The 25955-nt window shown below is 43.9% G+C and overlaps 1 protein-coding gene across 1 annotated transcript in view; it reads right to left on the bottom strand.

Moving 5' to 3' along the window:
* Positions 1 to 18956: 18956 nt before the first annotated feature.
* The window catches only part of PRMT6 (protein arginine methyltransferase 6), a 137088-nt gene continuing 130089 nt past the window's right edge, over positions 18957 to 25955 (bottom strand). The window contains exons 10-13 of the mRNA XM_087697607.1: positions 20553 to 20637; positions 19953 to 20164; positions 19742 to 19860; positions 18957 to 19637 (exon numbers count right to left, since the gene is read on the bottom strand). Coding sequence (XP_087553733.1) covers positions 19595 to 19637; positions 19742 to 19860; positions 19953 to 20164; positions 20553 to 20637 — 459 coding nt within the window. The 3' untranslated portion in view covers positions 18957 to 19594. The remainder of the gene's footprint in view (positions 19638 to 19741; positions 19861 to 19952; positions 20165 to 20552; positions 20638 to 25955) is intronic.

The raw sequence follows: 25955 nt of genomic DNA, 5'->3' as shown, positions 1-25955 counted from the left end.
TAGGCCTTTCTATCAGCTATGTGAGTTGGCATAAGAAATTTATCAAATCTATACCTTATCAACTTGGGTGTGTGCATATCCTTATCCATCATTATGACTCTATGTGCATGTGTAACATAGGCATAGCTATCTTGGATGAAATCAATCAGGTAGCCCTCAACAAATTCTTATAGACATGCCATGGAAGAACACTACCACCTAACTCTTAGGCCATATGTATCACAAATGTCCTTGACAAGCTTAAGGGAAGGAGCCTTGGGAATGAGCTTGTCAAGCAAATTTTGTGCCTTCCTGACTTCCCTTACTCCATTCATTTGCTGCTTCAACATCTTAACAAACTTGCCAACCCTATATTTTCCACTATTGGCCAATGTATGGGCATATGCACCTTGTTTTCCCTTTCCAAAATTGCTTGCCTTATAGGTTTTCCCCTTTGAGGCCAGTTTGCTTAGGTATTGGAGCCTTTGGACCTATTGTTGTGTCCTTTGCTATCCTAGGATCTTGGCCTTGACCTCCTTCCTGAGGATTTGTAGGTGCTTGGGGTACTACTTCAACATGGCCTTGGACCTAAGCTAGTACTTGTGATATTGCTTCATCTTGGCCTAGGGCTATGTCCTTGGTGCCCCATGGCCATCCTTGGAATTCTTGGTTCAAAGGGAGAATTTGTGTATTCACTCCTCTAGGGACTTCCATGCTTAGGAACCTCTAGTGGATTTCTCCCTTTGGGTTGAATTTTGTTGTTGTGCGCCTTCTCGTCCCTTTCCAACTTGGTCCTTTGGGACTTTCTTGGAGGTATGTCTAAGTCTTGGCATTGTCTTTACAACCTCTCTCTCTACAACAATGCAAGTATTACACCTTTGAAGAAAACTAAAAATTCCTACATAAACTTGCATTTGATAGCACAGACCCCACAATGCATAGTCAAGATGAATAAACTTGTGGGATTGTCCCCATGCACACCATAAGGTTTGGATACACACTCCTATATATACTGGATCTAGACCTGAAGATAGCCCAATAGCCTTTCCACACAAACCACAAATTTACAACAAATGTATCCAGAAAAGCTACAAGAGAAGATGGAAATTTTTGGATATAACTTATGGGCTTGTGGTAAGATGAAAGTATTGGACAAAGCAAACTAATAAAGTTAGCTTCAAGGTAGAGTTATTTTGTTATTGTTCATGGAGATGTAAATAAAGCAAGAAAACCGATACCTATACTTGCTCCAATGCATTGACCAATAGGATTTCTAAGAGCATCATGGAGGATTTAATTGTGAGACTAGGGCCATCATAAAGCAACACCTTAATGACCTCTAGCTAGAATAAGTTCTAGAATCAATCACCACGGTGCAAGGCATGCTTAAGGAGGTAGTCCAATATTGATAACAAAAGGACCATAATGATCTCACTAAATTGATCTTGATTGGAATGGGTGCCCCCGTGGGTGCAAGGATCCACCCTGCACGATCACTATGAACAAGAAAATGTAGTATCACTAACTAGAAAAATTGATCTCACTTAATTGATCTTGATTGCAATGGGTTCCCCCATAGATGCAAGGATCCACCCCGCATGATCACTACAAACAAGCACATGTTGTATCACTAACTAGAAAAATCAAGGAGAGAAAAATAATGATCAATAGAGTCCTCATGTCTAGGCAAACCAATGAAGGGGATGAAGACCATGAAATTTTGTGAGGATAGCTATACCACACCATGCATAGAATGGGGTTTCAGGGGTAGGAGAAGGCCTTCTATGTGGCATAGGGTCCAAGCACAAAATCATGTGGCAATCGTAAGGAGAAGGACCTCTATGTGGCATAGGGTCCAAGCACAAAATCATGTGGCAATCGTAAGGAGAAGGACCTCTATGTGGCATAGGGTCCAAGCACAAAATCATGTGGCAATCGTAAGGAGGGTTACACTTGGAAGTACCCATGAATTGAGCTTTGGAAGATGTATGGAGGATTCCAAAATTTTGATGATTTTTTCACGTGTAATATGGAAAAATGATTTCGGCAATATTTATATGTCAGTCCCCACACGTGCAAGACAACTTCACTTCATGCCATATGTCCAAACGGTGCAGAAATGTTAGCTACACAATAGCCATGCAGGCAAGCATGCTATAATTTGTGAGTGATCACTTGCCACATGGCAAACATGTCTTGTTCCTTGGACTAGCGACGTCATCATGAATGTGACATACTATGAAGAAGAAGACATTTGGTCACATGATTGATTTTTTTAGCAAGCTTGTAGCAAATATTGATCTCATCGAGTCTGGGATAGTTGGATTGTCTTCCGCTATGTGGTAACATTTGGATTTTTCTTGGTCTTGTTCATTGTATATACATCATATGACAAGTGTTTAGCACTTCATACAAGGTCAAAATTGTAGATCACACAATTATTATTCTCATCTCATATCCAACCTCACAATGTCATTCATGTGCTCTCTCAATTCTTGGAGGAGCATTAATGTGACAATAGCTTGCCAAGATGGTACCCAAACCCGATCATGCACGTGGATCTATTCACCTAGTGTCTAAACCACTTCTTGCCTCACCATGGGGTTTCACTCATCGATGTCCTTGCTAGCTTGGAGGCCCTTGTTTGCCTAAAGTGTTGGTTCTCACCCATTCCCCACATATGAAATACTCCTAAATGCGTTCTTGGGATGATGGAATTGACTTAACATAATGCTCTTGGGTCTCAAAAAGGAATAAATTAGGAATCATTGACTTAGATTTTTATTTTTGAAAGATAAAATAAGATTGCATGACATCATAATGCATTGAATAGTTGCATATAAATAAAGTGTATCAAAATGAATTAATTTTTTATTCAAGAAGGATCATTAGAAAATTTTATAATAAATTAGGAATCAAGTAAGTTCATAAGGAAATATTTTCTCAATATTTATAAATCATGCAAACATAGATCAATATTTTCTTGGCATCCTTGTCATTGGACTAGCATGGAATTTCCTTATAGAGTAGTGTCCATGTATGATGTATGTATTTAGAAAATTAAGAGGAAAAGTGGAAAGTGGAAATTAGAATAGTGTCCAAATGATGTGATATGTAAAATGTATCTAAATTGCCACTTATGTAGAGTAGTGTGCAAGTGATGTATATGTGGTGTATGTATTGGTAGAAGAATACCCTTTATGAAAACAAGAAGTTAAAAACAAATGGCTATTTTGAGGAACCCGTTAAATTTAGGCCTTGGTTGAAATGCTGGGTTTACCTCTTCCCTCCATAAAAATGGTAAGCTTTCATATTATAATGATACATTTTTTATTCCCTATCTAAAAATTTACTTTAAAACATGTTGCACCTACATTAAATTTACCTAGAAAATGGTAAATTGGGTTGTTCTAACATGATACATTACATCAAGATCATATCAAAACATAACAAATTTCTTGTAATATCAATGACTTGTACTAAGAAGTCCAAATTCTCATAAGGATTTATAACCAACTTGATGATATGGATCAAGTTTCCCTTTTAACTATTACTTTCATAAACTTTTTAAACCTAGCTTGTGTAAAACATAAAGAGCCATTCATCTAGCATCATGACTTGGTGCAATGCATCAACTATACAATCTTGAGGCATTATGTTTTTGTTTAAAAGAACATTTATTTGATTTACTACATCAAGTTCATTTATAATTTACCTATGTTTTGAGACATTCAATGAAATCTATTTCAACTAATCAAGTTATTACATCAACCATGTATGTTTTGGTTCAAAGAATCAAAGTTACTATGTTATGGTTCAAAGTATAAAGTTTTTATGTTTTACTTTTTTGCAAATTCAAAACTCTTTGGGTGAGATCTTGCTATGTTTATGAGTTCTTGCTATAGGATAAACAACTTATTAAAGAATGTAGCATTTCAATAAGAAAAGTAAAATTTTGTAGAAAGAGGTAGGAAAGCTATAGAAGGTATGTAAGCAAGGTTTGTTTAAACAGCACACAAGATGACTATAAGTTGTGTAGCTTTTACCTTTTTCACTTGAAAATTTATTTGTCTAGGACCTAGAAGTAAACCAGAATTGAAAGTATGCCTTCTATGGGTGGTAAAGCAGTCGAACATGAGTGTGTCATGGATTTTGATTCTTGTTTATGATAGTGGTTTATTAGGATTTAGCGTTGATTCTTCTCTTCTTTTGTGCTTGGTCTTTGGTTTTGTTGGGGTTTTAGGGTTGATTGTTCACTTATTTTGTGTAACATGAATCGTGACATTTTTTCATGTCATTGGTTGATAGGCACTTGGTTATGGCACCATGCACGAGGGGGTCAATCCTCGCAGGCTCAACCCCAACGGGACCCTCCACGCACGCGATCAAAGAAGACTGTAAGTTTCATTTATCTTTTGGTTTCTACTTTCAATGGATTTTATTGATTTGTAATGATTTCATGAGGGGTGATTCCATTTGTTTTTTGTAGGTGACATTATCTTCTCAACCTAGCTGTGAAAGCCACGACGAGCGTGTTCACCCCCGCCACATGATAATGGTGCCATACTTGAGAATCACTCATCGGTAAGAGTTTTGCGATACCATGCATTGTGTTCGATGGCATTATAGTGCTCTCTAAGATTTTGGCATTGTGATATGGTGGCCACTCACTATGCATGTGTTTGCTTAGGGTCAAGTTCCACATGTGGAGATCACTCTCCCTGATGGCTCTCAAGCATGGTAGTGCTGTTCTAACATCCTCTGCCCAAAGAGACATGTGAACATGAAGAGGAGGGTCGGCATGGTCGTCCACTTGAGGGATGAGCATGGCATCCACATAGATATTTCTCGGCAAAAGACCAGTCGCCCTGTTGGTACCACACACACTTGTGTTGTTGTTGATGCATGGCTTTGCCAGGCCGATTGGAAACTTGGAGAGAAAATTAGAGCTAGCCCGCAAGAAGTATGAGAGAGGGCAATATGCAAGAGCAAGACACTTATGGGACTTGGGAGGAGAAGCGTACCATGACACAAGAGGAGTTCATAGCCGCTTTTGTGAGAAGGGTCATGGGCCAGTACAATTCAAAGAAAGAGCATCGCATCCATTGCACACAAAAGCGTATTGTCGAGGGATATGATACGCATGTGAGTATCTAATTTTTATTCTCTTATGAGAAATGTAATATTTTGTTTTAATTATCTCACATTTGTTTTAACCCATATTTAAAAATGACAGGTGTGGCCTAGAGACGGCCCTACACTAGAGAGCCTGAGGGGTTGGCGGATGATGATGTTAATGTGGCCGCCTGTGGTGATGGTAATGCCATCGACCATCCCCATGAGTTGGAAGTAAAGGAGTAGAACTTCCAAATTGAGCTAGATGGCTTGTTGCCGCATGGTTTTGCAATTGGTGGTGAGGACATGGCTCCCCAAGTTAGTGTTTATTGCTGATCCTTGTGGAGAATTTTGAGAAATACGTGGCTTGTGAGACTTGGATTGTGGACTACTAACTTATATTGCCCCTAAACATTGGGATTGCAAGTTGATAGGATGAAGCTATTCACCTCCCTTCTTATCTCACATAAATCACCTGCACGCACCCCCATCACCATCTCCTCCTCTCATGGGATTATTAGTGATGCATCACATTGTGTGTATACGATTGATAGTGGCATGATAAATGTTATGAAGAATGGATCTCATGTCAAGACGGGGGGTCAAAAAAATATCGCATCAAGGCATGTCCATATCACTTGGTATGCTTGTCATTGTGTATGCTGATTCTATGTGAAAGCATAATGGAGGATTTGCATTTTAGGTTGGAGAGTTGTGTGCACACTGAGTTTGTGGCATCATGATCACGTTGATGTTGACAAGGCCTTGATTGATGCCTTACTTCACCCCGAAAAGGCATCAACATGCACCATGAATCTATTTGCCATGTGATAGTACATTGTGCAATATGTGGTGTTGAGGGTTTAGGGTAATATCATAATCCACATTACTAACAATAATTTTGGTTCTAGATGGATGGAGCATGTGCTTTTGAGACAGCACACACATGACATATGCTTTGTCGATAGTTTGTGGTATCATTACTTGTCCATGATCGAGGAGTATGACATTGTGGCATTGAAGAATTACTTTGACGGCACCAATCCCATGAGAACCACCTTTTTTTTTTCTGTGGTTTTGAAGTTTGCATAGCATGCGACCAAATTGTTATTTGCAAGGGACTTCCACTTGATCTTGATGGCGAGACATGCATTCTTGCTTTGTTGTAGGTCACATTGGAGCATGTTCGTTGTCTACAACCCAGACTCAAAAGGGTCGAGAAATTGCCTAATGATCGAGGTGCCATCTTATACCTTGATTCATTGGAGTGCACTAATCCCATGGAATGCTTGTCCCTTGTATATAGGTATACTAAACCTGCCCAATCCCATATGCATGTGTGGATTGTGATGTTGTTTCACGTATTATTTTTTTATCACTCGTGTGTATATGTTTCAAGGCTGTGTATGCATTGTGTAGGTGTTGCACAGACGTGGAATGTGCCAACATATTGTCAAAAAGTGAATCAAATGAAACTTGTGCACATAATGGTTGTACTTTATGAACATCGCATAAGGGTCTCTCATGGTTTAGGAATTAGGGTTAAAGGCTCCTCTAACCTTATTGTTGTGTTTTGCTATAACTAGGACCCTCAACAAACAAATGTAGTGGACTGCGGGTTTTTTTGTGATGGCTTATATGAGAAGTATCATCAAGGGTGAGGTGATTGGAAAGCCACCGAAGTACTGTGTAAGAAATTTTTAAGTTAAAGCAAAAATGGGTTTTGGTTTTTTTGGCATTTCTAAGGATTACTGGTTGCCTCTTGCAATTCAGGAGAAGAAGGTTCAATGTCGAGTACGTGCAATCGACCGAGAAAGACCTTTACAAGTGGGTTGTTACTGTGTTTGAGTGTTTTGAGTAGTAGTAGACATTGTGGGTAGTGGACTCTCTATGGATACTATCTTGTTTTAGGGTATGCATAGTACCCAGTACTTGAGTAGAAGCTCATGTAACATTGGTCTTAAGCGTGTTTTTGGTTGAGAAGATAGTCTTTAATGCATAGTCATGTTTTGCGAACTCAGTGATCACATTCTATTTGTGCAAGCTTGCTTGGGTATATGCCTTGAAGTGATAGAACATTAGTTTAGAAAATCTAAAGTAATGAAAACTTTAAATTAATGTGAAGACTTCTTATGAGTTATGAGTATCGAATTGTAGTATAAAATGAAAGGTATCAAATTGTTTAGTTCTCTCAACAATTGATCCATAAAGACATGATTGATTGGATTTGATCTAGTGTCTTGTTTGATAAAAATATGATTGATTAAACTTTGAAGTAGTGTCTTGATGGGTCAAACCATGATAATTGGACTTTTACTAGTATCTCGTTTGATAAAAACATGATTGATTGAACTTTGAAGTAGCGTCTTTATGGGTAAAAATCATAATAATTGGACTTTTAATTGTGTCTTATTTGAAGTATCCTTGGTTGATTGATTGTGGTCACCATGATTGGATTCTAAACTAGTTGGATGGAGTTAATGGCACATTCAAGATTTTGGAAAGCAAACTGAAAGATAAACATATTAGAGAATGGGTTTTAGGTATTAAGATTAAACGTTATATAAGTTGATCTCTTGATTAAACATTATTGCAATTACACATGTAATTGACATATTTAGAGGATCTTAATTTTATATGAAGGTTATGTATCTACTTATATGAAAGAGCCTATGGGACTATGCTTGTCAACAAAAGCTCTAAAAAGTTTTATGTATTTGATATTTCAAGTGCTTAATTAGTCTTCATCTCTTATTAGTAAAAATCATCAAGAAACCTAAACCTTAGCTTTGAGCTCTATCGTGTCAAGGTTCTTCTTGTTCATAACTTAGCTTGTGCTTAGTGCATACATCCATCTAATTAGTGATTTATCGATATCGTTAGTAAGTCATTATTTGCAACAAATAAATGACTTTATTAGTCAAAGTCATTGATTAACTCATTCTAAGGAGATATACACTGTGGATGCTCATATAAGTCGATATATTGATTAAACATGATTGAAAGTACAAATGTAATTGAGAGGTTTAGAGGATTATAATTTTATATAAAGATCATGTATCTACTTGTATGAAAGAGCCTATGGGCCTATGCTTGTTATCAAAAGAGACATGATAACAAGCTTACGAGACCACTATGAATAAAACAACGAGAAGCCTCAAAATACATAGGTATAGACTTGGGAGATACATGAATTATAGATATTGGCAACAAACAAAGCAACCCATGCGATCAAGGGTCATCCTTCCAAGCAATGCTCAAATATACAATAGCGACATCCTGCATCTAGATACCAGCACGGATGTGATCATCTACCCATCGTGAGACGTGAGGGAGAAATGGCCCTCCTCATAAGGATCCACCTAGATACAATCTAAAATAGTGAGAGTGCCACTACACGCCTCATCATAGACTCGCACCAATCTACCTACCAAGATCAATGCCACATCATGTGGAGCATGCCATAAGGTGAGAGGGAGTAAAGCATGGTACGTGTGGCATGAAAAAATGACCATAGGGTCGACCAAGAATGTTTTTGTGCAGCAGTGAGTGTGCTATACCTATGCCACTCAAGATAGCACATGCTTCAGGCTCCTTGCATAAAATACACACCCAGTGATGCACACCCCACTTTGGGCTTGCCCTTTTCGAAACTAGACACCCCCCCCCCCCTGTAAGGGCTTTGTAGCTATACCATGCCGTTGCTACCGATTGCACCTATATAGGGAGTAGTAGTGACTCAAAGCCCTGCCTTGTTTCCACTCTACGTGTGATTCCCTATACCCAGTGGTGAACCCTCTTATGTGCGGCGTCACGAGGGTGTAGTCCTGGGATGTGTCTATGTTGTCCCGCTTTTGGATTGAATAATACAAGAGTATACCTTGAGCTCATATCGTGTTACCTTTTCTGTGCCGTGTTGAGTGCGTAACGAGTGCAGGTTTATCACACTTGGTATCAGAGCAACTCTTGCTCGGAGTGAAGGAGTGCTCACGGAAGCAGGAGGAAAGATCCAGTGCCCCGAAGAGATCGAAGTCGTAACGACCCACAGCGCGACGCCCCACGTCGTGTCGCCCCACGTCGCGACGCCCCGCGTCGTAACGCCCCACGTCGCGTCGACCCACGTCGCGTCGCCCCACGTCGCGTCGCCCCACGTCGCGACGCCCCCCCCGACGCATCGCCCCGGCGTGACGCCCCAACCTCAACGTCCCACCGTCTGAAGACGTGACGCGGCTTCCCCGCGGCACGACCCACACCACCACCAGCAAAACGCGGCTTCCCCGCGTCGACACCACCACCAACCACATGGAGGAAGAAAGGGAGAACGTCACCCTCCCGACATTAGAGGAGAGGAAGAAGAGTAGGGGACAAGAATGGAGAGTGGCCCAAGAGGAGAAGGTGGCCGGACTAGAAAGACAAATAGATGGTATGTCAGGCATGCTAGAATCAATATGGAGGAACATGCAGATGAAAGAGGAAGAGGAAGAAAGGAGAAAGAAACTAGAAGTAGAGCAGGGCTATAGAGAATGGGTGAGTCAACAACAAGAAGAGGAGAGGAGACACCGAATGCAAGAGGAGATGGATAGAACAGGTAGAGAGGAGTCATCTAGGAGGGCGCAAGATACAAGGAAGGAGAAGGAGAAAGTAGTAGAATTAGGAAGCAAAAAGAAAGACAAGAAGAAGGAGAAGAAGCACCATCGCAAAGAAGAGGAAGATAGCAGTAGTTCAGAAGATGACTATGGAAAATTCAAGATGCCCCAACCCGCCAAGTACAAGGGAGAGAGAGATGGGTTAGTTTTGAAGAAGTGGATCGCAGAAGTGGATAGGTACTTAAAGTATTCAAGAATCACCGAAGACAAGAAGGCGGAAGTGGCAGCCATTTACTTGGAGGAGGACGCTGCCAGTTGGTACCTGTTGGAACAAGAGCAGGGCCACACAATCTGTTCATGGGAAGAACTCCAGGAAGAACTGAGGGACTACTTTATTCCAAAGCTGGAGAAATTCAAAGTAAGAGATGAATGGAGGAACCTCAAGCAAGCACAGGGGAAGATGAAAGAGTATGTCAGCAAATATAGGCAAATCATGCTGCAGCTACCAAACATGGATACCGACACTAAGCTACATGGATTTTTGTTCGGAATGCAAGAATGGGCTAGAAGAGATGTGGAGAGGCAGGAGCCAACAAGCTTAGCAGAAGCCATGAGAATGGCCGAACGACTGGTGGACCTGGAAGGCAGAAGAACAGCACAAGGAAATCAAAACAGGTTCAACAACAACTTTAACAACACCTTCAACAACAGCAACTCCTGGAACCAAAGGCCCAATGCTCCTAGAGGGGCATTCACAGATACGAGGAGTCAAAACACCACTAACACCACGGCCGTATCCCAAACCGCATTAGTACCAAGAGGAGCAGCAGGGAGATGGGGAAACAATCACTACAGGCCAACCCCCAGCACATCATATGGACCCGCAGGATCAAACACATCATGGTGGAGACCCCCAGGCCCTTCCACTGGCATCAGATGCTTCAAATGCGGGGGCCCACACTACCAAAACAGATGCCCAATAGAAGACACAGCTTCATCGAGTGGATCAAGGGTGAATGCAGCTTGTGCATATGGAGGAGAAGAACCACAACCACCACGGATCCAGGAAATTCCAAATGGGAGTGAAGAGAGCATAGACCACCCAAGGGTAGGGTCAGTTAGTGCCCGACCCCAATGCATGGCAGCCAGAGTAGCGGCAGTCCACCATCTATACATCAAAGGTCGAATGGGCGAAGGAAACCAACCAATCATGGTGGACACGGGAGCAACCCACAACTTCATGACACCACAGTGTGCAGCCAAGCATGGATTGAAACTATCCAAAGCCCCAGAAGGATTAACAGTAACATTCGCACAAGGAGAAGCCAAGGAAGTAAAACAAGTCTTTGCAGTCCAAGTGGAAGCCGACAAGTGGAAAGCAAAACTCAACTTCTTAGTAATCCCCATGGATGATTTTGAAGTGATATTAGGCTTAGAATTCTATGACAAGTATGTCATTGCAATGTTTGGAAAAGGTGTGAATGAAATGATGCTAGATATGCAAGGAGAAGGCGTCAGAGTACCATGCGAAAGAATGCAGCTACCTGGCAGGACCCCAATCAAGGTACAAATGAAGGAGAACAAGCCAGGAGTATCATGCCAAACAGTAAAACCAGCTGCAAACCAACCAAAGGGCCAGACCCAAAAAGCACCGGTCCAAGGGACCGTCATCAGGCCACGTATTATGACATGCAGTGCAAAGCAAGTCGAGAAATCAGTCAAACAAGGAGATATGGTCTATCTGTGTATGATCCGGCCAATAGCAGAAGAAGATGACAAGAAACCCAAACAACAGAAGAAGAACACAGAAGTGGCAGAAATACTTGAAGAATTCAAAGATGTAATGCCAGCCGAACTACCCAAAGGTCTGCCACCCAGACGAGATGTGGATCACAAGATTGAGTTGATTCCAGGGTCGTCTCCGCCGGCCCGAGCTCCCTATCGCATGAACCACACTGAGCTCATGGAATTGAAGAAGCAACTACATGAACTAGAAGAACAAGGATTCATCCGCCCTCGCAAATCCCCCTTTGGTGCCCCAGTGTTGTTTGTAAAGAAGAAGGATGGGGGACTTAGACTCTGTGTAGATTATAGGGCTCTTAACAAAATCACCATAAAAAACAAATACCCTATGCCCTTAGTGGAAGACCTATTAGATAGACTGCATGGGGCCAAGCACTTTAGTCAGATTGACCTTAGATCAGGATACCACCAAATCCGCATAGCCGAAGAAGATATCCCAAAGACAGCCTTCCGCACCCGATATGGTAGTTTTGAGTGGTTAGTATTAGGGTTCGGCCTAAGCAATGGGCCAGGCACATTTTGTGGCCTCATGGATGGAATTTTTAGACCGGAGATAGATATCTTTGTCATTATCTACATAGATGACCTCCTAGTCTACAGCAAGACCTTAGAAGAGCACAAGCAACACTTACGCCAAGTTTTTGAGAAACTGAGGCAACATCAGTTATACGCCAAGCCGGAAAAGTGTGAATTCGCAGTGAAAGAGTTAGAGTTCCTAGGCTTTATTGTAGGAGCAGATGGAATCAAAGTGGACCCTAAGAAAGTGGAAGCTGTCCAAAAATGGCCGGTACTGAAAACTGTAAGAGAAGTGCGGGAGTTCCTAGGCTTCACAGTATTTTGTCGAAGATTCATCAAAGATTACAGCCTCATCACTGCCCCCCTCTCCCACCTCACCAAAGAAGACCACTCGTTTACATGGGGGAACGCGCAACAGGAAGCCTTTGAGCAGATGAAGAAGTGCATGAGCCAAACTCCCGTCCTAAGGGTACCGAACTTCACCAAACCCTTTGAAATCTCTACAGATGCATCTGACTATGGCATAGGGGGTGTACTAGTCCAAGAGGGGCACCCCATCGCGTATGAGTCAAAGAAATTTACTGATGCTGAAACCAGGTGGAGCACACATGAGAAGGAAATGTTGGCAGTCATCCACTGCCTTAGAAAATGGAAGCACTATGTTCAAGACAAGCATACAATAGTCTTCACCGACAATATCTCCCTCAAATACTTCCAATCCCAACCCAAGTTATCAGCAAAGCAAGCCCGGTGGCTAGACTTCCTAGCCGAATTTGACATGGAAATTAAGCACAAGCCTGGCTCGACCAACAAAATCGCAGATGCCTTGAGCAGGAAAGCAGACTTAAAAGCTGTCAGTGTGGTCAGCAGCAACTTCATAGAACTCGTCAAAGAGGCCCTAGAGCAAGACCAAGAAATGCACAAGATAATCAAAGATGTGGAAGCAGAGAAGACCCCACACGGAATGTACACCTTAGAGGAAGGTATCCTCTTTTTAGGCAAGAGATTGTATATCCCCAACAATGTGGAATTGAAGAAACTCATACTACATGAAATACATGATGGCAAGATTGGAGGCCACAAAGGGCAAAGCAAAACCTTGGAGGCCCTCAGGAAGCAGTTCTTCTGGCCAAACATGAAGGAAGAAGTCATAGACTACATCAAAACCTGCCCCACTTGCCAGATGGTCAAAGCACCACGATCAAAACCAGCAGGTCTACTACAGCCATTACCAGTACCTAGCCGCCCGTGGGACGTCATCAGCATGGACTTCATTGTGGAACTACCTGAGTCCCATGGGTACACAATCATCTTTGTAGTGGTGGACTATTTTTCCAAACAAGCCCACTTCATCCCAGCCAAACCACCACTAAACGCCAAGGAGGTAGCACGCCTCTTCTTCACACATGTATTCAAACTTCATGGCTTACCGCTGGCGATTGTATCAGATAGAGATGGAAGATTCATGAGTGACATGTGGAAAGAACTCTTCAAGACTCTAGAAACACAATTGAGATTCTCATCATCCTTCCACCCAGAGACAGATGGACAGACAGAACGAGTCAACCAAGGCATCGAAGATTATCTCCGCAGCTATGCCCGAGTAGACCAGAAAGATTGGGCATTGTACCTTGATGTTCTGGAGTTCCACTATAATAGCTCCATACACTCGGCAACCGGGTATACTCCCTTCGAGTTAGCAACAGGAAAAGAAGTCATAACACCATTGGCCTTAGCATCCGGAGCGGCCAAAGCAGAAGATCAAGATGCTGAAGAATTTTTGAAGAAGTGGAGAGACCGCAATGCAGCAGCTAAACAAAGCCTAGAGCAGAGCAAGATCACCATGACAGAGCAAGCAAACAAAAAGAGAAAGGCTGTACTATTCGCCAAAGGAGACATGGTCCTAGTGAGCTCTAAGAATATGTCACTTCCCAAAAACATGACCCCTAAATTCAATCACCGTTACTATGGACCCTACCGCATCACCCAAGTGCTGAACGAAGTCACCTACAAGCTGGACCTGCCAGATAGTGTTTGTGTTCATAATGCATTTCATGCTCGTCTTCTGCGCAGGTTCTATCCCGACAACCAATGGGGACGGCGCGTACCAATGCTCCATTCCAACGGTCCCTTCGAAGTAGAAGCCTTCCTCCGACGCCGGGAACAAAGAGGCTTCCCCGAATACCTCACCAAGTGGCGCGGGCGTCCACTCAAGGAGGCCACTTGGATCTCAGAAGCGGAGGCCCGCGAACGCGGAAAGGATGCCTTCGCCCTTTGGCTCGAGGAGAACCCCCCAGCTCCTTCCAACGACCCTTGAGCCTTCCCAGTACTTCAACAATAATGCGGTTCTCAAGCATAGACCCAAACATGCCCCACTCCTCAAATGTAATCGAGTCGAGGGTGGACCCGCATGGTAGCAACAATCTCACAGGCAACTCCAAATAAATAAGAAGCCCCAATGTCCTAGTGCGGCAGACACTGGCCAGTCTGATAGCATAGACTGTGTTAAGACCCCGCGGTCCTTTAGACCGGCAGACACTGACCAGCTTGATAGAAAAAGCTGCGTTAAGACCCCGGATGAGTCAAATAACAAACGCTACCCTTAGATTGCTGAGGTCAGCAATCCAGTAAGCGGGGGTGAGTGTAAGGGCTTTGTAGCTATACCATGCCGTTGCTACCGATTGCACCTATATAGGGAGTAGTAGTGACTCAAAGCCCTGCCTTGTTTCCACTCTACGTGTGATTCCCTATACCCAGTGGTGAACCCTCTTATGTGCGGCGTCACGAGGGTGTAGTCCTGGGATGTGTCTATGTTGTCCCGCTTTTGGATTGAATAATACAAGAGTATACCTTGAGCTCATATCGTGTTACCTTTTCTGTGCCGTGTTGAGTGCGTAACGAGTGCAGGTTTATCACACCCCCCCCCCCCCCCCTTATGGGCACACCCCTTTACACAGCAAAAGGACACATTTTGCATAAACATATATCAACATATAATATGAAAAAATGACCATATGTGAGGTTTGATATTGGACCTCACTCGACCCCTTTCTCTCTGATGCTAGCGCTTTAGCACACATGTGACAAAAGGACGCATGGGTTCCCATCATGTGGACTAGGCCTTGGAACCTCTCCATTTTCCACTGGCAGTACATGTGGTTGTGGATCGTACAGTGTGGTGTGTCTAGTATAGCATCTGATCGACCAAGCCCAGTGCGGACCCCATCACTTCTAACACCCACACCCAGCCATGTTACTCAAAGATCAAGGATCCGCGCTCTATCATCCACAAACAGATAGCCCAAAAGCTTCATTTCTCAGCGATGGAATGTCTGATCTATCAAGCTCTCTCTCTAGAGCGCAAGCAGATTGTGGTAGCTTCTGAGAGCAAGTTAGAGCAGATGAGGAGAACCCAATACCGAAGAATGCTCTAAAATGGAGATCACTCGCATGGAGGAATGAATTGGATACATTTCTATTACCAGAGACATGAACCTGGGGTAGATATTGAATCCTAGTGAGTATCCAAATGTCCTCTTTGAGTCACTCTCTATAATTCATCACAAGAACCTCTAAGCATCACCCATTTAATAGCCATCTCTATTGTATCACCCTCCTTAAATTATATTCCCTCTAACATAAGTTGTGCATTTTGTTGCTCTTTCCCAAGCAATTCTCCCCTCTCTAAATGGTTATAACAACGTTCTCTCACTAGCTCAATGCAATTCAAATCATATAGTTTCCTATAGATAAGGATATCTCTGCCTCTTTCTCTATGGTTTTGTTTTGTTGTTGTTTTTTGGGTCCTTTTAATTTCACAAAAATCTTTTTCTCTTTCATTTTCCCTCATCACTTGAATACAGCCCACGCGACACTAACCAAGACGCACGAGCGGTTTGCATTGATTTGACCACCCATGCAGCCTAACAAATCCACTAGCATAAGTGCCATGATCGTCCAATGAGCAATCTTATACCATGCCTAGATGTGAAGGCCAATGCTAGACCCCATTGGTAGGTGCAATTGATAAGTTGCTATCCAATGCCAAAGTGGCTCAAATGTGTAGTGCACTATCTTCATTAATTGTGTCCCACTTGCCCTAATACTAAAGTCCATATAGGACATCTCATAATCATTTGACCTATAATGCTAGAGCCCTTCTAGTTATCAATAGCCCTATCAATGTCCGATATCCATGGCTTCTCCTTATTAATGAGCCATACAATATTGGCACTGAGAGCATATGCAAGTAACTCAAAGGTGGACATGTGAGTGACCTTCAACACACATTCATGAGGTTACATTATTGCAATTGACACAACCAACTAAAATACACCTTGTAATAGTACTTTTCTATTCTTTATTCTTAATCAATAGTTACTAATAAGTCTTTACCCCCTACATTATGAATGGGCTATATACTTCTCACTACATTGTAAACTTGGTTATGGGACGAATTCTTCTATTGGTACACTTGATATGGATATGGGTTCATTACTTTTACTATGGTACATATTAGAGTCGTTGAATATTGAAGGATGAATTTAGAACACAAATACGAGTCTTACTTTGGAGACCAATCCTATTACAAGAAATGCAAGTACTTTTTGTTGTGATACCATAGCAACCACCAACATTAGAAACATCTTGTGCAAAAAGAAGAAATGGCTAACATTGGCACTATATATAACTAAATTGTAACTAAGACACCAAAAAGGTCATAACTAACAAGGGAACACAAAAAACAATAAGAAGAAAAATATTAGATCACAAATGAACTACAATAACTAGCTAGGCATGTTGAAATGCATCTTAGACCATTAAACGTTGTTGAAATTCTAATATACGATTGTACATTTTCCCTGTAGATTCATTGCAATATATAATACATCACAAATGACTTTTACTCAAGAATACAATGTAAGAATTGTACACAAATGTTAAACATTCAAGCGTGTGAGATGAATATCATCAAAGGGCATCTTACAAATAACATATTAGCAATGCAAAGCAATGCACAAATAATTTGTTTCATTTACAATAGTAAAATTATTCTTAAAGCTTAAGGAAAATTCCCATTTTCATGTGATGTGATTGCAGTGTTATGTGAAAACCTGCACTTTGGCTTAGTATGCAAGTTCTCAAAGTTTTCCATGGGTTTGCCTTGGTATAGATAAAAAAGGATCTTACACAAAATCAATGAAGTCATTGGTGTATGCGCAAAATAATTCACGTAAAATTATTCTTACTTTCAGGCTAGAGGACAAAGTGCTATACATGAAGCATCACTTGGATCACTCTTTTCCATGCTTCATGTATATCTTGGCTAATAAAAAACAATCACAATGTGGACACTTCCGCATATAAAGCAAAGTATATAGGATAGCCTTGAGCTCTTCTCCCAACTCAACAATGGTTTGTCACATTGTGCCTAGTATATTCAACTTTCATATCGAAGTGTGGAAGATTTGAATGAAGCTATAGCAACTCTTTATAAGCATCATTACTACTACTGAATTGTCATCTACATGAAACATATGTACATAAAGATAGGATTATCTATGACAACCAATCTACAATCCTTGATAGACAAACACAAGATAGCCTATGAGAGTACCAACCTCACACACAGGTGGGAAAGTTTTTGATAAACCAACCAGAAAAGATTAATAAGAATATTGAGCCTATAAAAAATGTTAAGAAGATTGATATACACTGAGGCAAATAGTTTGCCTTCTTTACTAAGCTTGGACAAAGAAGCTTTCTTCAAAAACATGAACACAATTTTTACAACTATTCAACATAAGAAAACATAGACAATAGATGCACCAAACATTGTAACAAGCATTAGATCAATGGAAACTACAGCAAGGTGGTGATTTTGAAAATGAGATTGCAATATGCAAAAACATAGACATTCATATAATCTTTCCATCAATTGCATACATTCAAAACCAACAAAAGACATACACACTCCATCCCATGAATCCAATTGTTCTTAAGAATTGTTTATCAGCTCACAAAAATTCAAATTCCAAATCCCATCTATACAACTAACCTAGAAAGAAAAAGTAAATATATACTTGTAAAATCAAGCTTGTAAAAGCAAAGCTCATTAATAAAGCATTGACATGCCTTTGGAAACAACAATTATACAAAGACAACCTTGCATATGGATGCAAGATGGACTGATCTTGATCAACAATGGCCCATCTAAAAAATGTGGCACCAACGGTGACACAATCAGTGAAGATCTTGATGGCCACATCACAAGAACCAGATACTAATACACATGACTTTCATAATATTGCATATTACACCATATAATTGCCAGCCTAGCTTAGCATTGCGATTGCAACAGTAGAAAAAAACAAACCTTTGAATTGCCACTGACTCTATTGTAAGGTACGAACTCTTCATTCATCAAAATGTTCACAATTCCAACTCAACAACTAATAGTAAAATGTGATACAATATGTTAATGTTTCCATGACCAACCATACTGCCCAATGAACAATGCAATGATGAACAATAGAACCTACCCACACAAAAAAATTATAGCATGGCATACAGTTCATGAAGGCAGAAAATCAACGAAGTTTTTGTGCAGGAAAACAATTGCTTACATGCACTGAACTGATGGACTGTGATGCACGTTTCCTTATGATGTATGTAGGGATGACACTACTATCAAATTATTTTTAGTTCTTCCAGTAAGCTATGTACGTTGATAAGACATGCAGGACTGAAAACTCTTCTAAACAGTTAATTTTCTTCTTAAGCATTTCATTTGTGCTGATTCAACCGAGATACTACAAACGATATCCAAACAGATAGACCAAATAAGGTGGTTATGGCTAATTATAGAACTTGCAATGTTTGTTACTAGATATATCTAGACATCCACTAAAAGAAAACAAACACCAGTTCAAAGAGGGGCACCTTTCTCAATACAAGTGGTAGAGACAGAGTGAAAGACCAACCTGAGTGCAAAATTGCTGATCAAAGGTTTTCATGTGTAAACATATATAATGGTGACATGTCCAATTACTGTGGGTGTATCTTTTTTCTGGGAGTATTACATTACAAAACTGAAAGGCTAAACAGCATACACTTGCAGCTTGTTCTGTTTGTCACCCAGCTACATCTCACACCATGTCATTCTACAATCTCTAAATTAAGAAGTTGTTAGGTTCGAATCTGAGAGTACTACAGTTGTCAAATCTGAAGACTGCTCTTTCAATCTGTGACTACTATGGAAAGGTCAGTATTTGCTCAAGGCTCTCTTCTGCAAAAGGAACCAGTCCATTGCAAGGCCTATTGAGCATGACAAGCCATGACCATTTCCAGTTACATCAGGTTCTAATGAACAGCCCAGGTTGCATCAGAAAAATCTTAGGGCACACAGCACAACACTCCTGCCTATAACCCATCTCAGGGGCTACTTGGCACATGTCAGGGGCTACTTTAACCCATCTCAAGGGGTACTTTTGCACGTCAAATGACAAAGTAAGATAAATGTTTAATGCTGCCAGTATGAAGAATATCCCAAACACATTCACGAGCAAAATTGTTCACGCTCCCACTACTGTGACTTATCGCATGACCGTCTCCTTTACAAAACAACGGCCCCCACAGCTGTACATCCAGCCACAAACAATGAAGACATCTGAGATTGGGAAGATCATATTGATAATATTTCACTTGATTAGAAAGGAATATGTAGCTGCAATTGTACTTACGTATATTCTAGATGTATATTGAGGAAACGAGGATTCTCCCTACTCTGGGATAGAGTTATAGAGCCTGAGATCAGTTGATCTTGCCTTACCTCTATTGGATCATAAATGTACAGTATTGTCTGAGAAAACCCATATAACATGAAAATGAAGGCACATTAGCACTTCTTCACACTAATGAAAACAATGAGCCTGACAGGAAACAGCTTCAAACCTGTTGCCAATGTGTAGGTGTAGCTTCAGGAGCTGTTGATAGTACAATTTGATTTGACGTTTTTGGCCGTTTCCTTTTATGACTGATGCCATTACCATGAAAGTTGCCAGAGAGACTGCTATCCATTGATGTTTCAGACTGTGTATCACTTACGGATGATGCAGAACCACCAAAAGTGACATCAAACCACAAAGCGAAACCATGCAATGATGCTGTCAATAGCACATACTGTATCAGTTAATAATCTATCAACATGGTAAGAACAAACAAAAAACTCATTGGACATGACCATAAGCTTCCAATATGATGCCCAAAGACGCAACAAAACACTTACCATGTGCAGCACCTTTCTGCAAACACATAGAACACTAAGACAGGCAACATGATTGACTCTCAAGCCATGGGTTGAAAGAAACATGAGTTTTTTGACAAACAATACTGCAAATTGTGAGGAGATTAACTAGCAAAAGTGACACAACTTCTAATGAATGTATAGAATCACATCAACGAACCAGAACCATTCTGGCTGTGTACTGTATCCTACTCAATCAAGCCAACCAAAATGAAATACTAAATATCTAGTAGAAAAAAACTTGTTACCTGTCATCATGGATGGTACACTAAATCTACAAGTAACAGCCTCCAGCTCCTCCACTGTAACTGTACTGCAGTTGATGTTTTTGACCTGTGAAAACCACATCTCACTTTGAACTAGTAGTTTGGTCAGGATAATTGCTACATTTCATATCTAGGGAAAACAACTATAAAAGCATAACAATTTATGCCAGTACAGTGCTTCTATGTCCTACAATTTTGAGAGATTCACATAAACAAAAAAGCAGGCAATATACTAGATGCAAAGCCTAATGTTTGAAAGACAATATAACTGGAAAAACAGTCCTATTAAAGTTGTATGTGTCTTTAAATAGTTATTTTCTCCAATTTTTTGAACTTGTGTCCTATGTATACCATAAACGGAGAAACTAAAACGAGCTCCGCCCATCACGTCGTGCTGCTGGCCCCCGCCCCGACTGCTCCATCGTGCCAGCCCCCCGCCTCTCCCTCACGCCCGCCCCCGTTTTCACCAGCCGTCGCCATCGCGCCCCCTCCCACGGCCGTCGTCCTGCATCGCGCGGCCCCCGCCCAGACTGCTCCATTGCGCCAGTCCCCCCCGCCTCTCCCTCGTGCCTGCCCCGTTTACACCTGCCTGCCACCATCGCACACCATCGCACCCCCTCCCCCGCCCGTCATCTTGTGGCGCACTGTCCCCCGCCATCTCCCTCCCCTGTGGCGCGTCCCTTGCCAGCTCCCCTCCCCCCGTGGGGCCCCCGCCTAGTCCCTTGCACTGCCATCCCCTGCCCTGCTGTCCCCTCCCCCCACCAAGCTACCCCCTACACCAGATCCCCCCCCACACACTGCCTCCGCCCCATCCGCCCTGCGGGTCCCAGCTCCGTCCGACAAACCTACCACTCCCTGCCCGGTGCCCCTCGTAAGCCAGCCATCCGTGGCGTCCAACACCTCCTCCATCGTCAAAAATAGCAGCTCCCCCTCCTCGCCATCGGTCCCCCCCCTGCCCCCGCCCTCCAATTGCTCCTTCCATCTGCAGCAAACCCCCCCCCCCCCCCCCCCCCTTCAAGTAGCACTACAACGTGATTGGTAGTTTTTCAAAAGGGACACGCAATGGAAACCTCTGGTCAGACGCCGGCGCATTCAGTGACTGCCCCAAGTCAAACACCTTGTGTGCCGTCCTCTCTGAGGAGCAGCTCTTAGCCTTCCGAGCTACAGAGCTGGAGCTAAAGGAAACAACGATCTATGGTCAGATAGTAGGACATTCCCCCCAGCTTCGGGACTGGCTTCACTCCACGCTGCGCGTCGGCATAGTGTAGATCGTGGAGGCGGTTCTAATGGGCCAAGGGATCTTCATGGTACGGCTCACCTCGGCAGACGCAACCCATGAGTTACTGGCCAGTTTACCCTATGCGTCCACGAAGGGGGTCATATACATGGTCCCTTGGTACAGTGGCTTCACAGTGGAGGAATTTGCACTCCACAACAGGTTTCTTCGGCACCCGATCACCCTTCTCTTTCCCGGCCTAGCGATAGAGTATCGCCAGTAGGTGGAAGACTTTGGACAGCTCTTTGGCACTGTCCTTCCCGCCTCTTTCGCGAACGCAATGAGAGCCACAGAAGTCCCAAAGGTACGGGTGGCAGTGAAAAAAGTCAAGAATATCCCACAATTCCTCGAGATTGAGGCAGGCGGACACTCCTTCAGGCAACAAGTCATTGTGAGTGGGCAGCCAGGGCAGTGCCTGCGCTACCATGACTTTGGGCACCCGGCAGCAGATTGCATGCGCTTCGGTGCTAAGGCGGCTTCGCCAACAGGCCTACAAGTGGATGTGAACGGTTTCACACGAGTACAGAGACGACAGAGAGGAAGACGGCAAGGGGGGCCGCAGGGAGCTCCTCAAACACAGCCACCGGAGGGAGTTGGAGAGCGAGCGTCCCCCCCCCCACCCCAGGCAAAACACCACACAATCCCCCCCTCCTTGCCCTACCCGACAGGTCTACGCATCCACCCCACACAAAGGCGTCACAGACCACCTCACCCGAGGGCCCACAGCCCCCACTCCCTCCCCCCTTCCCCTAGAATATATGCTTCACCCGAGGGCCCACCCGAGTTCACCATCCAAGCTGGCAACGAAGCGTATCCACATGCCTCATAGTTCCTCTTCTTCATCAACAGCTTCCACACCGAACATATGCTTGTTCGGTCAGTCACAAGTCTCTCCATGAGTTTACACCTTCATCCTGGAATGTGAATAGCCTCAACTATAGTGGGGCACGTGGTTCCAGGAAGTTGATTGTTCGGCACGAGCTACAGCCTGCCCTTGCCAGACGGATCAACATCTTACTTCTACAGGAACACAAGCTCACTCCCACCCATGCCCAGAGGGTAGGGAAGGTACTCTCGAGCAACTCCTACACTTATTGGGAGTACGCTATCGGTGCCCATGGCAGGAGCGGAGACGTATGCACCTATTGGCCCGAGTCTCACCGCCTATGTATGAGACCATGGGGGATGATAGTGACATGGAGGGTTCTATGAATCAAATTGGATATTGGGGACTCATGCCTTGGAGTCTTCAATGTCTATGCCCCTACTGAGGTTAGGGCACGCAATAGGTTCTGGGTGGAGATCGCAAATGGACTCCCAGAGGTGGACTCCTTGATCGTTGGAGGAGACTTCAACAACCTGGAGGCTTTAGAGGACCAGCAAGGCAAAGGCAGAAACTACCAGGGCATGGTTGGGGAGGAGCAGGAGGCATGGGAGATCTTCCTACTGGCAGTAGAAGCACGCGATGCCTGGAGAGATCATGCCTTTCATAGGAGGGAGAGATCGCTAGATTTCTCTTGGGGATACATACAACTAGGTGGAGTCTTGCTGGAGCGGTTGGACAGGTTCTATGTGGAAGAGTGGGACTGCTCTCGGGAGGCCAAATTGGGTAGTTGGCAAGCACCACGCTGTCCGACCATTGCCTGGTTCTCCTGACACTTGATCCCCTAGCATTTGCCCTGGACGCACGATCCTGTCAGATCTCGGACTCGATCTATAGGAGGGAGGAGATGACGAGACAGATTGAGCAGATTTGGACTAGGGAGTGGGGCAAGAGGAACTGGATCACAGAGGAGGTTGCAAAGGTCCTAGCCGAGTCGAGTAGTATCTGCCAAGATGCAACTATATAGGCCAAGCAGCAAAGCTGGGAGAAGGAGAGAGCACTCCTGCGGGACCTTGCAACCACCCAAAGATTATTACAAGAAGCATCATGAGATCCCACCCTCCACGCACAGGAGGTGTGCGCGCGAGTAGCCATTGCTGGCCTAGAGGACAAACGCTCGGAGTTCTCTTTCCACACCTCGGTAGCTTTTTGGGCACGGAAGGGAGACACGATGTGCAAGGAGTTTTTCCAAGTGCACCAGTCTCGCACCTCAGGAGAGCAAATACGCTGCCTTCAAGATCAGTATGGGAGGACTCGTTTTAGCCCAGACGACGTGATGGAGATTACCACCGACTACTACAGATGCCTTGTCCAGCAGGAGACACCCTCAGCTAGAGGACGACGATGTAGACAGCATGTCTGGGATCACATTCCGTCCCTCGTCACAGAGGAGATGGGACGCTCCCTCCTAGCCCCCTTCACAGAGAAGGAGCTAGAGGAGGCTTTCCATACACAGGACGGGAAGAAATGCCTGCGAGAGGATGACCTCTCTAAGGCCTTCTTCACTACCTACTGGGAGGTGGTGAAGGACCCCCTACTGATGGCCTTCCAAGAGATTTTTCACTTCAGGACAGATACCAAGGAGTCTCTCGGCAGGCCTTATCAATCTTCGCCCCAGGGGGGGAGACCGGTTGGAGCTTTCCCAGTGGAGACCGATCACCTTATTGTCACTGACCTATAAGCCACTGGTAAAGATGATTGGTAGGCGACTACGCCCCGTGCTTCCAGACATCATCCATGACACACGGACAAGCTTTGTCTAGGATAGGAACAATGTATTCACCTTCTTTGAGGCGACAGAGTGGGCTAAACACAATGGACAGAGACTGACCGTACTACTCTTGGATTTCGAGAAAGCTTATGACAAGGCTGACTGGGATTTCCTAGAGAGCACCATGGTGAGGTTGGGTTTCTCCCAAGCTTGGATTCGCGGGGTCTCCGCACTTTACAGATCAGCCACCAGCAAGGTTCTCATAGGTGGTAGGCAAGAGCAGGAGTTTTGGCCAGAGAGATCAGTCTGGTAGGGCTGCCCCCTATCCCTGTACCTATTCCTACTCTTTCCAGAGGCAATGTCTCACTTCCTCACGTCACATGTGAGTGGATTACGCAGTCTCCTACTTCCCGTGAGAGAGAAGACTGAGCTGTTAGACTCAGAGTATACAGATGATACAGCACTCTACATAGAGGACGATGAGTTGATGCTGGAGAGAGTGAGGCTAGTTCTTGAGGTGTTCTGTTCTACGACGGGAGCCAAAATCAGCTAGTGAAAGTCGGTTGGTTTTCTTACAGACCTGGACTCTAGCACAGAGTGGGACGTCCACTTGGGATTAAGATGGGTGAGCAGAGGGCAAACCGTCCGTTACCTAGGGTTCCAGGTGGGACTTGGCATTACTCCCGCACAACAGTTTCTTCCAGTCCTCAATTCTATTCAGAGAAAGTTGACCTACTAGAGCACGGCCCGCCTCTCACTAGCAGGCCGAGCCTTGGTGGTTAACCAGGTCCTCCTAGCAATGACTTGGTACATCCCCTCGTGTTGGTGCTTCTCATCCTGTGCAGTGCAACTTCGCCGCCTAGTGTGGAACTTCCTTTGGTCCACGTCAGACGGCTCCAAGGATTCCAAGGCCAAGGTGGCATGGGCGACCATCATACAGCATCGGTCAAAGAGAGGGCTTGGGATCATAGATCCAGAGTATCAGAGTATGGCCCTCTTGGACAAGCTAGTTGTCTGCGGCCTCACACCAGAAGGGCAGACCTGGAAGGTCCTATTGCAGAAGGGTCTTCAAGACTGTAGACCGAGACTTGGCGGTGAGTGGAGGCCGTCCCTAAGATGGATCTTCACGTCAGCCCAGATCACTCCCCCCCAAAATCACCTTTCCTACGCAGCTTACTCCGCGTGTGACACGGCCTCCATAAGGCCCTAATCCAAAGCCCACCAGGCTACCAGGAGGAGATGGACCGTCAGCCGATGATCTGGAACCCCTAGGTCAAAGATCAGGAAGGGCACAGATTGGCAAGGGCCCCCACATCTAGTGGGCTGGTTGGGAGGCCAACCCAACTCGTACCATCAGGACTTGGTGGGAGATGTACAAGATGGTGGACGAGGAGGTGTTGCAACGAGTATCAGGCTGCCACAGAGAAGTGGAGCTGAGGAGAAGGGAGATAGATACAGCAAAACCTCAAGAGTGGCTTGCTCCCCCGATAAGAGAGCCGATAGAGCCCGGGAGGT

The sequence above is a fragment of the Lygodium microphyllum genome, chromosome 17, assembly GCF_053477565.2.
Source record: "Lygodium microphyllum isolate KBCC chromosome 17, Lygodium_microphyllum_v1.1.10, whole genome shotgun sequence".
Classification (NCBI taxonomy): Eukaryota; Viridiplantae; Streptophyta; class Polypodiopsida; order Schizaeales; family Lygodiaceae; genus Lygodium; species Lygodium microphyllum.
This window is presented reverse-complemented; position numbering and strand designations above follow the sequence as displayed.